Source organism: Rhynchophorus ferrugineus, unplaced genomic scaffold (assembly GCF_030347505.1).
Source record: "Rhynchophorus ferrugineus isolate W39M unplaced genomic scaffold, kcgeb_rfMv2 rfM1, whole genome shotgun sequence".
Taxonomy (NCBI): Eukaryota; Metazoa; Arthropoda; class Insecta; order Coleoptera; family Curculionidae; genus Rhynchophorus; species Rhynchophorus ferrugineus.
The window spans coordinates 52,231,740-52,248,235 of record NW_027472580.1 but is presented as its reverse complement, the minus strand read 5'-3'; the positions used below and the strand labels follow the sequence as shown (position 1 = coordinate 52,248,235).

The 16,496-nt window shown below is 31.9% G+C and overlaps 1 protein-coding gene across 1 annotated transcript; it reads right to left on the bottom strand.

The window, feature by feature from the left end:
• Window positions 1-9: 9 nt before the first annotated feature.
• Window positions 10-16,230, bottom strand: LOC143189108 (membrane-bound alkaline phosphatase). Its single transcript, XM_076393782.1, has 9 exons — window positions 16,065-16,230; window positions 15,878-16,012; window positions 15,164-15,297; window positions 11,191-11,566; window positions 10,949-11,137; window positions 8,434-8,571; window positions 8,187-8,321; window positions 387-563; window positions 10-318 (listed from the first exon to the last, which is right to left on the bottom strand). The coding sequence occupies exons 1-9, from the start codon at window positions 16,147-16,149 to the stop codon at window positions 137-139; spliced, it is 1,551 nt and encodes a 516-aa protein (XP_076249897.1). The 5' UTR covers window positions 16,150-16,230; the 3' UTR covers window positions 10-136.
• Window positions 16,231-16,496: the final 266 nt, after the last annotated feature.

The window sequence follows — 16,496 nt, the reverse complement described above, 5'->3', positions numbered from 1 at the left end:
TAAATAATATACTAAAAAATGTATATATATTCAAGTCTTGAGGCTTACATACAAATTGATTTATTTTTTTTGGATTATTAGTATATCACAGATGCGAATAATTTCTCTAGAGGAGATACCACTTGACTTTCTTATATTATGTTACGCAGTTCCAGTCGCCACAAGTAGCATACTTCATCAAATAGGGAATCACATTTTCCTCCATGACACCGGTAAATAGATGAGACCACGGGCCTCTTGCGAAGACAGCGACGTCATCAGCACCGTGAGTTTCTTTGTCTTTTGGTACGGTACCTGGCCATCGAAAACTAACGTCACCTAATGATGCAAAAACGTACGTTTCAGTTAGCGAGAATCGATAACAAAATAAAATTAATGGAACTTACTCATCTCTTCGGGTGAAGGAACGTATCTGTTTCCGTAATCGTCTGTCGGTTTATAACCCGGGCCATTAGCATAATTTAAAATGGTGTAGAGATTGTCATCGCTACCTTTGCCTGCATACCCGAAAACATCGCTACCTCGTGCAGCATACCCAGCGTAGCTCATGGTATGGGCATGATCTACAAATAATTAAAATGATAGGTATAATTTAAAAAATATTACTTACACCTAATTAGATCTTGGTTGTTAATATAAGAAAATGTATAAATATTAAGATTATCAAGATTTCAAAATAAAAAGGAAAATTATTGTCTTTTGAAAGGGTGCGTTTCTTTGATGAAACTTTATTTTGTTTTATTGTAATTCAGGTTATCCATGCTAATAAAAATATGCATAAGATCTATATAATAATTTTTAAATCGAATTTAACTATGTTTTTGTTCCAGTCTAACGATACTTTAATGGGACCTCTGTTCAACAGGTTTTTAACAAATGTATATCAGTTAATACAATATTTTATTTTATTCTATTAACAAGCTATTTTATTTATTTTAAGCCTGTTTTAATTATGTTTTATAATAAATTATATTCTAATAATATTGGTAAAAAATAAAAATATTTAAAATTTATCTACAAGAGGGTTATTTTTACTAAATATTTACCAGTATTGTATTAGGGTCTTTTCTCTTTTTCTATATCTCATTATTGTTTGTTTAGATATTGGATCTAAATTGTATTGTTTCTTCGTTAAAATTTCATTTTATCGCCAAATGAGCTCGTTGAATTTGATAGCGATCATGATAACATACAACATGTATAAATGTTATATTATTATGGATCCAAGTTCAGTTTAGTGAACTAGGGGAGTGGCAATGGTTTGTGCCGTTTCTTCATATTTGAACATGTGAACAAAAATTTATATAAAATTATTTTTCTATTACGGTGTGTAAAATACTGCAGATATATCTCCACATCGCATAAATAGTTATTAATATATAGGGCAACTGAGTTGACAGGTGACTGAGCAACTAACAAGAATCAAATAACGATTTGTAGACCAATAATAGAATTGTATAGTTTTGTTTTAAATAAGTGTCCTTATTTATGTTTTTGTTGACAGTTCATTTCCAGTTGATCTGGAGTTATTAAGAACAATATTTTAAAAATATGTCTATAAAGTGAAACAGTAGTTGTAATATATGTGGCATGTTCTTCTTTAATCTTCTTATATATAAAAATGAATCGCAAAATGTGTTGGTAAGCGCATAACTCAACAACGCCTGGACCAATTTGGCCAAATCTTTTTTTAAAATGTTCGTTGAAGTTCAAGGATGGTTTTTACGGCGAGAAAAATTAGAATTATTGCTGGAAAAACCCTAAAAATAGCCCTTTTCTTTTTCCCATACAAATGATTTGTAACTAAAACGTAGTCAATTTGAGCTTTATTGCTATGGTATAAAGTTCATATTAAATTACAAGCACTCACTGTTGTCTAAGCAATGTAGGTGTGTTCCTAACGTCAAAGATCATATCTATCAAAACAATGTGCGTGTGTGCGTTGGAGCACAGAATACATAGTTGGAAAAGTTTAATGTCGCGTTCCGAAACTCGCGTTTCTTTTGTATTAGTTTCGGCACGCGAGATAAAATGCATCAGTTTCCACGTCATTACATCAGTCAAACAAAAATCGCGTTACCAACAGTATTTTATTATTTTTAATATCCAAATTTTAAATAAATAAAACAATTCGTACGGCTTAAAAGGATTTGAGTTCAAGTCATATCAAATTTTAAAAAAAAGTTGTCTGTTACAGATGACTTTTGACAGATGACAGATGAATTGTCAACTGATACACGAAACAAATTCGTATATCGTGTTTTGTGCAGAGTGTTTAGTTAGTTAGTGTTTGTTTAGTTCGTGATTAGTGAAAAAATAATTTATATTTGATATGCCTCCTATAAGACGAAGCAATTTAGGTAGAAGAACCAGAAATGCTATAAACCAAGCTAATTACCGATCTAATCGTACTGCACAAGAACGTGACGACGGAAATGAACGTGAAAGAATTCGGATATCACAAACGCGTGAAGCGCGAGCGCGACATTCAACTAATAATCGCGCAAGTTTGAATCGAGCTGCTTTCAGTTACGATGTGTCAATTGACTACAGTAACTACCAATGTGTTGTTATTGGTTCTATGAACTTGGTTTGCTCACACTGTAAGGCATTAAAATACAAAAACGAAGCCAATGGATTGTGTTGCGCAAATGGTAAAGTGAAATTGATACCATTGGATCCACCACCAGAACCATTGTACTCATTGGTTTCAGGAATAGGAACAGATTCTATACACTTTTTGACACATATCCAACAATATAACAATTGCTTTCAAATGACTTCATTTGGGGCAACAAATGCAGTTCGGGAAAATTTTATGCCAACTTTCAAGGTATGTATTATAGCAGTTACTCATAATTATTTTAGCGAACAAAATTTTCTGTCACCAAAGTTAAGATGTGTTACTAATCTTCAATTTCTTAATCATTACGAAATATATCACTTAGTCATCATATTATATGGTGATTCAGTTTCAGTGACACTTTTATTATATTTTATATTTGATAGATATTAGTTAAAACTAAATATATACTTTTTAAGATCAAATATTATTTAAGTTTGATCACTGACAATCCATTAATTTATACCACACCATAATATTTACAGATACAAGGGCAAATATATCACAGAGCAGGTTCACTGTTACCAGTATCAGATAGCGACAACAAATTCCTGCAAATTTATTTTATGGGCAATTCACCATAAGAAATTGATCTGCGTTGTGCACATAACAATTTAGTAAAGAGGTCTATTGTAGAACAATTACAAACTTTATTTCATCAACACAATCAATTGATTATATTGTTTAAAACTGCCCTGGATCTGATGCCATCCGATAATCACATAATTGTAATCAGAGCTGATAAAACACCTGCAGGTCAACATACAAGACGTTTTAATGCACCAACTATTGATGAAGTTGCTATCGTTGTAGTTGGAGAAAATTTGGAATCCCGTGATATTGTTTTACATCGTCGGAATGATCAATTACAACGTATAAAGGAAACACACCGCTCATATGATGCACTGCAATATCCCATTATATTTTGGCAAGGTGAAGATGGCTACGATTTATCAATAAAAATGATAAATCCCATTACAGGTAACTAAAATATTAGTTTAGCTATGGCGATAATATCTCAGTCACTATATTATGTATTTGAATGTTATTAAAACAAAATCTGTTTACAGGTTCTGAAACCAACAAAAAAGTCAGTTCAATGAACTATTATTCATACCGCCTAATGATTCTGGAAAATGAAGATAATCACATATTGAAATGTCGGCGATTATATCACAAATATGTTGTTGACATGTATGTTAAAATTGAAACGGAGAGATTAACATTCATCAGGTTGAATCAAACCAAACTCCGATCTGAAGAGTATATTCACCTTCGAGATGCGATTAATACTGATGGAAATGCACAGAATGTCGGTCGGATGACTATTCTTCTAGCAACATACATCGGAAGCCCTCGGCATATGCACGAATATGCTCAAGATGCCATGTCGTATGTTCGTCATTATGGTACAGCAGATTTGTTCATCACATTTACATGCAATCCGCAATGGATAGAAATTAAGCAGGAGTTATTCCCTGGGCAATCTCCCATTGATCGTCATGATATTACAGCCAGAGTCTTTAGACAAAAGTTGAAATCTTTAATGAATTTCATCGTAAAACATAATGTGTTTGGTGAGACACGCTGCTGGATGTATTCTGTGGAGTGGCAGAAACGAGGATTGCCACATGCACACATTTTGATTTGGTTGGTTGAAAAGATGAGGTCAAATGAAGTTGATGCAGTGATATTAGCTGAAATCCCTAATGTACAAGTAGATCCTGGATTGCATGAGGTAGTTATCAAAAACATGATACATGGTCCCTGTGGAACTCTTAATCAAAATTCACCGTGTATGATGGATGGTAAATGTTCAAAACGATATCCACGGACATTAATATCGGAAACAATTACTGGTAATGACGGTTATCCATTGTATCGTCGCAGATCGACAGCAGACAATGGAAAATCAACAATTGTCAAATTAAATTAACAAGATATTGAAATAGATAATCGTTGGATTGTTCCATATTCACCCATTTTATCAAAGACATTCAAAGCACACATCAACGTTGAATCTTGCCATTCAGTGAAATCGATTAAATACATTTGCAAATATGTAACCAAAGGGAGTGATATGGCTATGATTGGAATTGGTGCAGAGAATTTTAATGATGAAGTTACCCAATACCAAATGGGCCGCTATGTCAGTAGTAATGAAGCAGTTTGGCGAATATTTTCTTTTCCTATTCATGAGAGACACCCTTCTGTTGTTCACTTAGCTGTGCATTTAGAAAATGGACAAAGAGTGTATTTTACAGCACAGAACGCAGTACAAAGAGCTGCTCAGCCACCATCTACTACATTAACCAGTTTTTTTGAGACATGCCAAAACGATGATTTCGCACAAACATTGCTATATTCTGAAATGCCAAAATATTATACCTGGAATCAATCCTCAAGGAGATTTATACGACGGAAACAAGGAAAACCAGTTCCAGGATATACAGATGTATATTCCACCGATGCGATTGGCCGGATTTATTCAGTACATCCAAGCAATGATGAATGTTTTTATTTACGACTGCTATTAGTCAATGTACGTGGCCCAACATCATTCCAACAGTTACGAACTGTTGATGGTGAATTGTATGGATCCTACAGAGAAGCCTGTCAACGTTTGCAATTGCTTGAAAATGACGCTCATTGGGATCAAACTCTCAATGATGCTGTAATATCATCACACGCTCATCAAATACGAACATTGTTTTCTATAATCATATCTACATGCTTCCCATCAAACCCAATTGATTTGTGGATGAAGTACAAAGATTATATGTGTGATGATATTTTGTATCAAATACGGAATATAATGTGAAATCCAAATATACAAATCAGTGAAGAAATTTACAATGAAGCATTGATTTCAATTGAGGACATGTGCTTGATAATGTCAAACAAACTATTAATTCAATTAGGCCTGACCGCGCCCAATCGTCCAATGAATGACGCTTTTAACCAAGAGTTGCATCGAGAAAGACTGTATGATCTCAACGCTTTGAAAGAATTAATTCAAACAAATCTTCCACTGTTAAATGAACAACAGAAGTATGTATTTGAAACTCTTATGAAAGTAACAAATGATGAAACTGGAGGGATTTACTTCTTAGATGCACCTGATGGTACAGGAAAAACTTTTTTGATTTCATTAATATTAGCAACAATTCGCTCACAAAATAAAATTGCACTTGCACTCGCTTCGTCGGGAATCGCAGCAACTTTGCTTGAAGGTGTTCGAACAGCCCATTCAGTACTAAAATTGCCATTAAATATGCAAAGCAATGAAACTCCAACATGCAACGTTTCGAAGAACTCTGCAATGGCAAAGGTTTTGCAGCAATGTAAATTGATTGTTTGGGATGAATGCACGATGGCACATAAAAAATCTTTGGAGGCTTTAGACAGAACCTTAAAAGATCTACGTAGCAATAATAACCGATTTGGTGGTGCAATGCTTTTATTAGCAGGAGATTTTCGTCAAACATTGCCAGTGATTCCACGATCAACGCCAGCTGATGAACTCAATGCATGTCTAAAGTCCTCCAATTTGTGGAAACATGTCAAAGTACTTCATTTAAGCAAGAATATGCGTGTCGAGTTGCAAAATGACCAATCTGGAAACATATTCTCTAAACAACTCATTGACATTGGTAATGGCAAATTTCCTATAGACATGTTGACTGGCTGCATTAACTTTCCTCAAAGTTTTTGTCAGTTAACTCGATCAAAAGATGAACTTATTCAGAAGGTGTTTCCAGATGTTTCTCAAAATTACAGAAACCATGATTGGTTGAGCGAACGAGCTATACTGGCTGCAAAAAACATAGATGTAAATGAATTAAATTTCAAAATTCAAGAACAAATTACAGGCGAATTGAGGATATATAAATCAGTTGATTCGGCTACTAATCAAGATGATGTAGTCAACTATCCACCGGAATTTTTAAACTCGCTGGATTTGCCAGGATTGCCACCTCACAATCTTCAATTAAAGGTTGGATCGGTGGTTATAATGTGGCGAAATATCAACCAACCGCGTCTTTGCAACGGTACACGGTTAGCGATAAAAAAATTACTAAACAATGTGATAGAAGCAACTATACTCAAAGGAAAGTATAAAGGAGAAGATATTCTCATACCGCGCATCCCAATGATTCCGACTGATGTGCCATTTGAGTTTAAACGACTACAGTTTCCAGTGCGGCTTGCTTTTGCTATGACTATAAACAAGTCCCAGGGGCAATCATTAAGTGTTTGTGGTATTAATCTAGAAAACCCATGTTTCTCACATGGTCAATTGTATGTTGCCTGTTCCCGTGTTGGAAAACCATCAGATTTGTTTATCTATGCGCCAGGTAATCAAACAAAAAACATCGTATACCACAAAGCACTACAATGATAATAATAATAATAATTATGATTCACATGATTAACAATAAAGCGATTACTTACTTTTCAATCCTTATATATGTTTTATTTAATTATTTTTTATTCACAACGCCCTATCACCAGGGTGATGGTTCTGTTCAGGAGAATTTTTTAAAATACGTAGGCACAAAAACTGCCCCATTACAAATCTTTTTGACAGGACGAAGTCTGTCGGGTCAGCTAGTTTAAAATATATCTAGAGTTGTAGAATAGAACTACATTTTTGTTAAGAATTTGATTATCGTTGATATGGCACAAATATTTGAAATGTGTGCCCAAATAATAAAACTTACAGAAGCGGAGATATTTTAGTATGTTGAGAACATTATGAGTTAATGCCCCTCCTCCTAAAACTACAATTTTGTAAGTTGTGAATTTCTTTCCAAAAATGTGAGTTAAGCACATAATCCTTCGATATATTTCTATGTGACTTTTTCTAGACATTTTACCATTTCATGATTTTTTTAATATAAAATGCTTACCTAGCAAATAGTCTGTTTCATTTGCGACTGGTAATAATTGTTTTTTGTTATATATATATATATATATATATATATATATATATATATATATATATATATATATATACATATTCATATTGTCACTAGACATTTTACCATTTCATAATTTTTTGAGTCGATTGAGCATACAAACAAATTGCTGAAGATATTGAAGGTATACCTCAAATAGTTTATGAAAAATGAGGCATACTTTGAAGAAGGAAAGCATTAATAATTACTTGTTTTGTTGTTTATTTATTGAATTCAAAGAGTGGGATTATGATCATGAGCAATATTTAAAATATTTTGAGTACCGAAAGAATTTAATATTTATGTAATTTTTTTATCTTTATTTAGGGCGAGTTACTTACTATTAACGCATTACTATTACTTGTAACTGGGTAACTGATATGAAAAACGATAAAATTGAATAATTGTTCCTTTTATAAATTTGACATAATTTTTATTGAAAGTCAAAAGGAAAAAAATATTAATTCCATCTAAGCTGAAATAATTAGAATTTTTGTTCCTATTCAACTGATATTCTCATTATTTGTGTATGGTGTAGAAAAATGTATAAAATATCAATTACTCCACTGTTAACTGAATCAAATTACTGACGAAAAATTTACCTGATGTAACAACAATTAAAGTGTCTTCCTCATTGGTCATATCGACAGCTTTTTTAACAGCTTTTGAAAATTCTACTGTTTCATCTAAAGCTTTTCGAGCCCAGGCTTCGTGATGAGCGGTATCAATTCTTCCGCCTAAAAATGAAATTAATTCTGTGAATACTTTTCATGTTAACAGTTAACAGTGTGACAGCTTCTCAATTCAGTTCAGGTAATAATTTGATGAAAAAAACTAGTCTATTCTTACCCTCTACAAAGAGAAAGAATCCTTTAGAATCCCATTTATCTAATGTCTTAATTGCTGTTTCCGTCATTTCCTCGAGTGATGGTTGAGTTTCATTGTTTCGGTCCATGTTGTACTGCATATGGCAAGAATCAAATAAACCTGTGTATATAAATAAATAAGTCTACATAATATCGAAATATTGATAAAATTGATCAGAATATAACTTTCTTAGATGCTTTTCTGCAATTAATGGTGTTAACAAGTTCACAGGTGTGTGAACAGAGTTTAGAGTTTGCAACACTTTACAACAGATGGTATTATTGTGTATTAAGTCGCATCGGGCCTATTTGTAATCAATTTTATGTTGAAGCCTCATTGACAGTCATCGCATTTCACTATGTGTCATTTCGTCAAAGAAGAACAATATATTTTTTCAGTATATTGAAAATGCCTGAATATACATCGAGTAAATCGCATTTAGCGGGAAGTCTTGCCTTTTTATTCCAATTTGAAGAAATTGACAACTGAATGTCATCGAAAGCAGTGTGAAGCTTATGGCAACCATGCTCCATCAATTTCAACATGTGCATACTGGTTTCAGTATTTTAAAGTTGTTATTTTGACACCCAATACACATAGCGTTCTGGATAGCCAAACAAATTGAAGACGAAAATTTGTAGGCGTTGCTCGATCAAATTAACAATGTGAATCGCTGTTGATTAGAAGAGATCCGTTAAAGTCAAGAATTGCCTGAAGAATGGTCAGAATACGAGAAAAAACACAAGAACGTAATTCTTCAGCATGACAACGTTCGATTACACGCTGAAAAATCGATGAAAACATACTTGGAAATATTAGTATCGTTCTTTCGAAATGGAATCCGTAAACTGTCTTAAAGATAGAAAAATGTAACGGCTATTGATGAACAACACTTAATAAAACTAGCGTAAACTATACTGAATAAAATTCATTGTACCTATTTTTACAATAAAGCTTAATAAATAATAATTAAAACGAAATTATAATTGCATAATTATACTGATTGATATTCTGCAACTTTAAAAGCAACATATAATATGTACGAATACGAATATGACATACATAAGGTACCATACACCAATATCATTAATGTACTAAGAATATTTAATTCAGAAGAAAGCTTTTACGAATTGGGTGTAACCTTTATTGATTAATATATTATATAATTGACTGTTGGGTTTTTCTATGTGTGAGTTATTATCTAAATTACTTCTTTATTTAAAAAGTCCAGGAATACTATTAGGTATGCAACATATCTAACATCAAATATTTGCTGCGGTTTATTATGGCAGAACCGATCCGATAATTTTTAAGAATTGCAGGTTATAGATCATATGCCAGCGATTACAAAAAACCTTCCTCGAAAAAATCTAATGGAATCAAATCCTATCACGATCTACGAGAAAAATCATATTTTAGAATCTCTCATCAACGATGAGATAAAAAAGTAGGGACAAAAACTAATGATGCTTTTGTCACAATCAACATGCAATCGTAACTTTTTGTGATTGTATTACAAGTTTCGTATGAATTGTTATCCTTTAGCCATATCCATATATATGCCTCATTGCTCAAAATGATTTTTCAGCTAAAACTGGAATACAATTAGATGACTATACATAATGTCATATCAAATACTTTTCTACTATACTCCCATGGTCTTTTTCGTATTACAAAATCATAATAAAGAAATCATGCAATCCCGCAACTTGGCTTATTACACTCATAATAACAACATCGACTTGACCAAAGAACAACCATTGAACCCCACTGAACATATACCTATAATGTACAATTCATTTCTGAGCTTATATGTTTGATGCCAATTATATCTGATATGAGACCAAAATATTGTTTAAAAATTACTTAATAATCAATCAAGGTGTTAATCATGATGTTTGGGCGTTAATAGATTAATAGTTTAGAAACCTGTTTTTTATTTAGAAATGAATGAAAAGTCAATGAATTCTTTACAGAGTTTTGTGGCAAAATCGACCTTTTATATGAAAGATCGAACGAAGAACTCCGAAAAAGATATTGACCAATATTATAGAAAACTAAATTGTCCTAGCTACTAATTGTACAAGGCTAGAAATGTTGAGGTCAATAGCCAACTGTGGCGAGAATTAATGAAGAATTTCCTGCGGCACCAACAACAGTGTATTGGTTGAGAATGACTCCACCCAAGCGCTGTCTATGGAGTGATGATCACGATGATCATGTAATATATCATGATTGAAGTTATGAAAATTAGCTCATATGAACTATGTGACTGTGAAATGTATAATAAAATGCTATTCAACGAAACACCAAGTTAAAATAAATATTTCTCAAGGTCTGTGTCCATGATCATCATTTTAACATATTTTCATAAAAGTTTGGCATGCCATTTTTACATTTATATTTAAATATTGAGCATTCTAAAACTGGAAATGAATACTATTAATACTAGCAGGTTTTAGATATTTATGTATATATTTTTATATAAAATACTTACCTAGCAAATAGTCTGTTTCATTTGCAACTTGCAATAATTGTTTTTTGTTCCATATATATTCATATTTATCACTCTGACTTCTCCTAATCTTTTCCCATTGGACTATTAAATTGGCTCCATCAAGCCGTCTTCCCTTATTTCCTTCTTCGTCAAGTTTACCTTCTGGTAAGAAATTTGCCCTTCCGCCACCTAATAACATTCGAGATATAATACATTCTTTTTCATTAATTATATATTAATACCTAAGACTACATTTAATTTTTGACCTGTCATGCCATAAATCATTTGATGCGCGATATCGTGACAGTCTTTTGCTTTGAGCCCGTTTTTAAATACATCTGCGTCAGCTTCCCAATCCCTGTTAGCCGTATGAGCGTAGACACCAGCAGGAGAGGCGTGAGTCACACGAGTCGTTGTAACTAAACCAGTTCTTTTTCCGTTCATTTGGAAATATCTAGCGACTGATTCAACGTGATTTTCATCGATGTTCATAGCTGTACAATTGTTTTTAGTTACAGCCGCCGTAACGCCAATTGTTCCTAAATTGGCTTTAATACCTCCAAGATAAGCGGTTGCTGAACAGGCGGAATCGGCCGTTTGATGATCTACACAGTATGTCTAAACATATAAAATATTATTAGATATCTACTTTACGTTATACGATTTTCAAGTAGCAGATTCAACAAATTCAGTATATTAGTTTAGAAGCCTAGAATCTTGAATAAATCGATTTTTTTCATATTTTCAAAGATTAACCATCTCAGAATACGTTCTTAAGAGAATTTTTGAAAATTCAAATTATTTTCGGAGATGTATCTGTTTTAGTGACTCGGTATCTAAACTGGCTCAATCGTAATCGAAATTTTAAACGCGTATTTTTCGAAACTACTTTTTCGAGACGGTTGACATATCAAGTTTTATGGACCGATTTACTTGAAATTTGGCGTAAGCCTATACTCTATAAATTCTTTTAGCGCAGAAACTATAACAAAATTTCTATTTTTACTATTTAAAAAAAATTCAAACACGGTAAAAACATTGGTCGACGCCATTTTTTTTTGATCCCCCCATTTTATCAGCCTGAATTATTAGGAACATAATTTTTTCCCATTTTGTTTTTTTATTTTATAAAATTATAATTTTTTTATATCACTTGAAAAAAACTCAAATCTTATTTTTATTCACCTTTGTAATTTAAAAACAAGCTATTTACATGCTGAGGTATTGGAAGCTCAAAACCAACGAATAATAGCAGATCACAAATTTGTCAAATTGGAGGGATTTGAGTGAGAAAGGCTGATAATAACATCCTTGCAGAGCCTGCTTGGTCAGCGTAGTGGTAAAGGCGACAGGACGATCCTCCCACTGTTGCGATAGTCGCGGATAGTCGAATTCTGCTGGGGTATGGTCGTAAATTTATGTTTGTGATTGTTTAATATTTGTGATTGTCCTAGGCAAGACTGCTAAATTCGATAAGGAAAATGATCCGAGTCATGCCAGTAACCAGGCTGGGTAAGACCGGATGTCTTTTGGGATGATTTATAAGTCAGTCGCCAGATGTTAGTCGGCTTCATACCGAGGACTGTGGTTCGCAGTCTACTTTAAATTGTAAGTCCAGTCCAAGCTCTCGTTGGTAAAAATGAGACTTTAAAATATGTATAAAAAACATCCTCGTAGCAGACTGTTAAGAGAAATTAGACAACTAATTTTGAAAAATCACAATCAATCGTTTTACTACATTTAAAATTTAATTTTATTTCTAATTTGTCTTTATTTTTATATATAAATATATAAAATAAAAATTATTATTGAGATGTATAATGGCAATAGAGTAATAATTTGTTTTAAAATAAATTTCATATATAATTATATTGATTAAAAAAAGTATACTTGTTTAAAACATAAGATTTCCTCACTAATAAAAGTTTACTTTTATTACTCCGATTTTTCTCATTGTATTTCTCTTGTATATTTTACAATATCTTGGAAGTATCCTTCCTTATGCTAAACTCACTTAATCCAGTAGCCTTAAAATACATTGACCTCTAGCTAAAGGACATCACAATAATAATATACTTGTTTATATATAGCTTGAAGTAAATACATTTTTATTGTGATATTAAATAATCAAATATGCCACTAAATATTGACTCAATCTATAATTTATTATATTTATTTTATGATAATTAACGAGGAGGTTTGAAAATGTTATGAAAAATAACAAATTGTCGTCCTTATGTTAAATTGTTAATATAACAATATTATTTATTTTTTAACATGTTAAAAGGGGAATATTTATAATATTACCTGACCGTTGCAAAACGTATTAATTATTCAGGTACACAATAAAAAATGCCAAATTTTATCTGAATATATTCAGTAATGTTTTTGGCCCAGAAGTTATCTATCTATATATATAACATTTCTATTGCTTTTTTATATCCCAAAAAGTCATTCCAAAGACAGTCAGTGGCTTTGCTAAACTAGGAGTGTAATACTACCGATATAAAATCGTTGCCACATCTGTTTGAGTATCGGCATAAAAACTTTTATGAGAATTCTACCTACACAGGTAATAAGTATAAACTGTAATAAGAATTGCTAACATGCTTTAAATACATTAACGTAGTTGTTTTTTTACTATCTATAAAATATGTATGATTATTTATTGTTTATTTAATGTTAATATTGTGGTTATACTGGAAAATACCTTTATATTTTAATTTAAAAAAAAAATTAAAAATATTGTGTAATACTAGTTTGAATCTTTTTGGGCAAATATTAATATATTCATCAAAATACATATATACAATTCCTATTTTCACCTGAGCGTGTTTTGATTTTTGCGAAATAATTACAGTAGTATGATATATATTTATTTGACTTAGATATTGAAATTTGTTTTTCTCTTTATTGAGAGTAACTTTAATAAAACTTATACATTTTTAATGATTTTAATAATCTCTTTTTACCAACTATGGGTTTATCTGGACTGGGCCTAAAGTTTAACGTGAGCTCCGAACCACGGTCGTCAGCATTAAGCCTACCGACTGGCGAGTGACCAATTTTAGAAATCATCCCAGAAGACATCGGGTCTTATCCAGCCTGGTTACTGGCGTGACTGGGATCATTTTTCTTGTCGGATATTACACTCTTGCCAAGAACATTCACAAATATTAAACAATTACAAACATAAATTTACGTCAATCCCCTTTACCACTACGCCACCAAGCCGGCTTTAGTAATCTTTAATAGTAGTTGAATTTGTAAAATATTCAGGCGATACTGTAGTGTCATTTTAAAAAAAGTTTTGGAATAGTGTCTATTAGTATCTTTATTGTCTATTAGTAAAATATAATCCTAGTTTAGTACTGCTTTTCAAATAAACTTTTTAAAATTTCTCGTCCAACTGAATTTAGTTTGAATTCTGATAAGGTGGTGATTCTACTGTAGTGACTATTATTATTAATACTATGAATAATAATGACGCCCATAATATTATTATAGTTCATATGGTTGCATTTAAAATTCAACAAACCGATTTTTTTAAAAGTATTTGTCCTTGAAAGTGATCTTTGATATATTTAGTTCATTATTTTTCCAGTCGGTGAAAGAGTTACTGAATTCGAGTAATGTAACTGCGGTTGAAGCCTTTTTGGAATTGATTTTGATTGAATGATGTGAATTGATTTTTGAATAAATATGTTGGAAAAAACCCAGCAAATGTGAGTAGGCGTATTTTAATGGCGGAAGCCACTAGTCATCGGGCATAGTTTGAGGTAAACTATATCTAAGATTGAATCAATATTTTTTGTTGACGTTTTGGTTTGAAAAGGGGATTTATGACGAACAATACAACGATCGAGTATTTCGTATTATTTATTTAATAGTTTACTTGGAATATTGTATAGAAAAAAAAAAAGAATATCATTGTACGTTATATTCCTTGTAACGCCAATGCCAAACTCGAATAAACGATCAATATTAGTCGGCCAAGAATCCGGGTAAACATAACAAGAGCGATTACTTTGCATTCACTTACATGCCGAATTGCGGTTATGTTGGTTGTATTTTCTTTTTTAAATTTATATTTTTATCATGTGATACGATGGAAACTTTTGTCCCATATACATTTTAAGGTTATAAACTAGCATTATTGATAATAATTTGTTATATGTTGAGTTATAATTAAATATATTATAGGATGATTCTTACTTTTGATAGACCAGTATATGGAAACTCTTCGAAAGATAACGATTTTTCTTCCCCGCCTAAATATGTCCTAGTAGCAGCGATTGTTGGGATTGACATACCATCCCCAAGAAAAAAGATAACATTTCTTGCGGTATCTAAAAAAAGCGACAATAAATTTAATTATATTGTAATAGTAAGCATTTAGTTTCAAATAAAACTCTTAATCTAGTTTAAAGATTGGACTTAAATTATAACTATTATATTAAAGACCCTGAAGAAGTTTTGAATGTATGTATAGTTAACGGATTTAAAACATTAAAACTTTAAAATATTTAAAAATCAAAATATAGTGAGTTATAAATGATAGTTACCGCCATAACATAAAGCTGTTGAAATTTTGGTAGTTTCTGTGTAATTTTTGTAGAAAATATTTTATTACCTTAAGCAGTATAAGGACGCCTTTTGCTAAATATAATTTGCCTTTGGTTTCGAAAATTCAATGGTTACGGCTATGTGGTCATAATTTATAAGTTAAAACTGTTAATAAAAATAATATTCCTATAGTTTTTTTAATTTATGAGTAGTGTTTATATTTATTTTATATATTATCTTCGCTCAGTATATTTGAATTGAGATTTCGACGTTTTCTCACCCGATTGTACATTATCTTAAAATTGTATTATGATGGTAAAATATACTACATATTATATTTGTATCTTAAATTCTACTTCTTACTAAAATTTGGGCGTCGGTAAATTCTCTCTTTTACAGCCATCATTGCACTGTCCTTCCAAAATTCGTGGGTCTTTTCCTGAGCTATTTCTTCCTTTGCTTTCAGTCTTACCATCTTATTTTCAAACGGCCGTACCTCTTCAATAAAAGAACATTAAACAATATAGTAAACACCATCTACTCTACATACCTTCATCTTTGTGGTAGTGAGATAGGCTCGGTAAACACAATATCACGTTGGCACATAGTAATAGGCAATAACAGTACTGAATCATTGCAAACTGTTGCACAGGAACTGGTTAATTTCTAAATCGTAGAGTGTAATCGATTGGACGCAAAAAACTGCAATATTTGAAATTGGTCATAAATGTATAAGTACCGAGATCAGGTTCATTCTCTCCCACTATTACATGACTCGGTAAGGTCAATGTAAAGTACCACTGATACTAAAATAATTAAGTCTGTCCATTCTGCGGTTTGACATTCAATGTGGTTCATTTTGCAGGCTCGGCACGTCCTTGTTTTCTCGTTTTTTTTCTTATATGATTGTCCGGAATAAAATATTAGGCGGCTTTTTTTTTCAACTCGCTCGATTGGTATACTTTTGTGCAAGTTTTTCAAT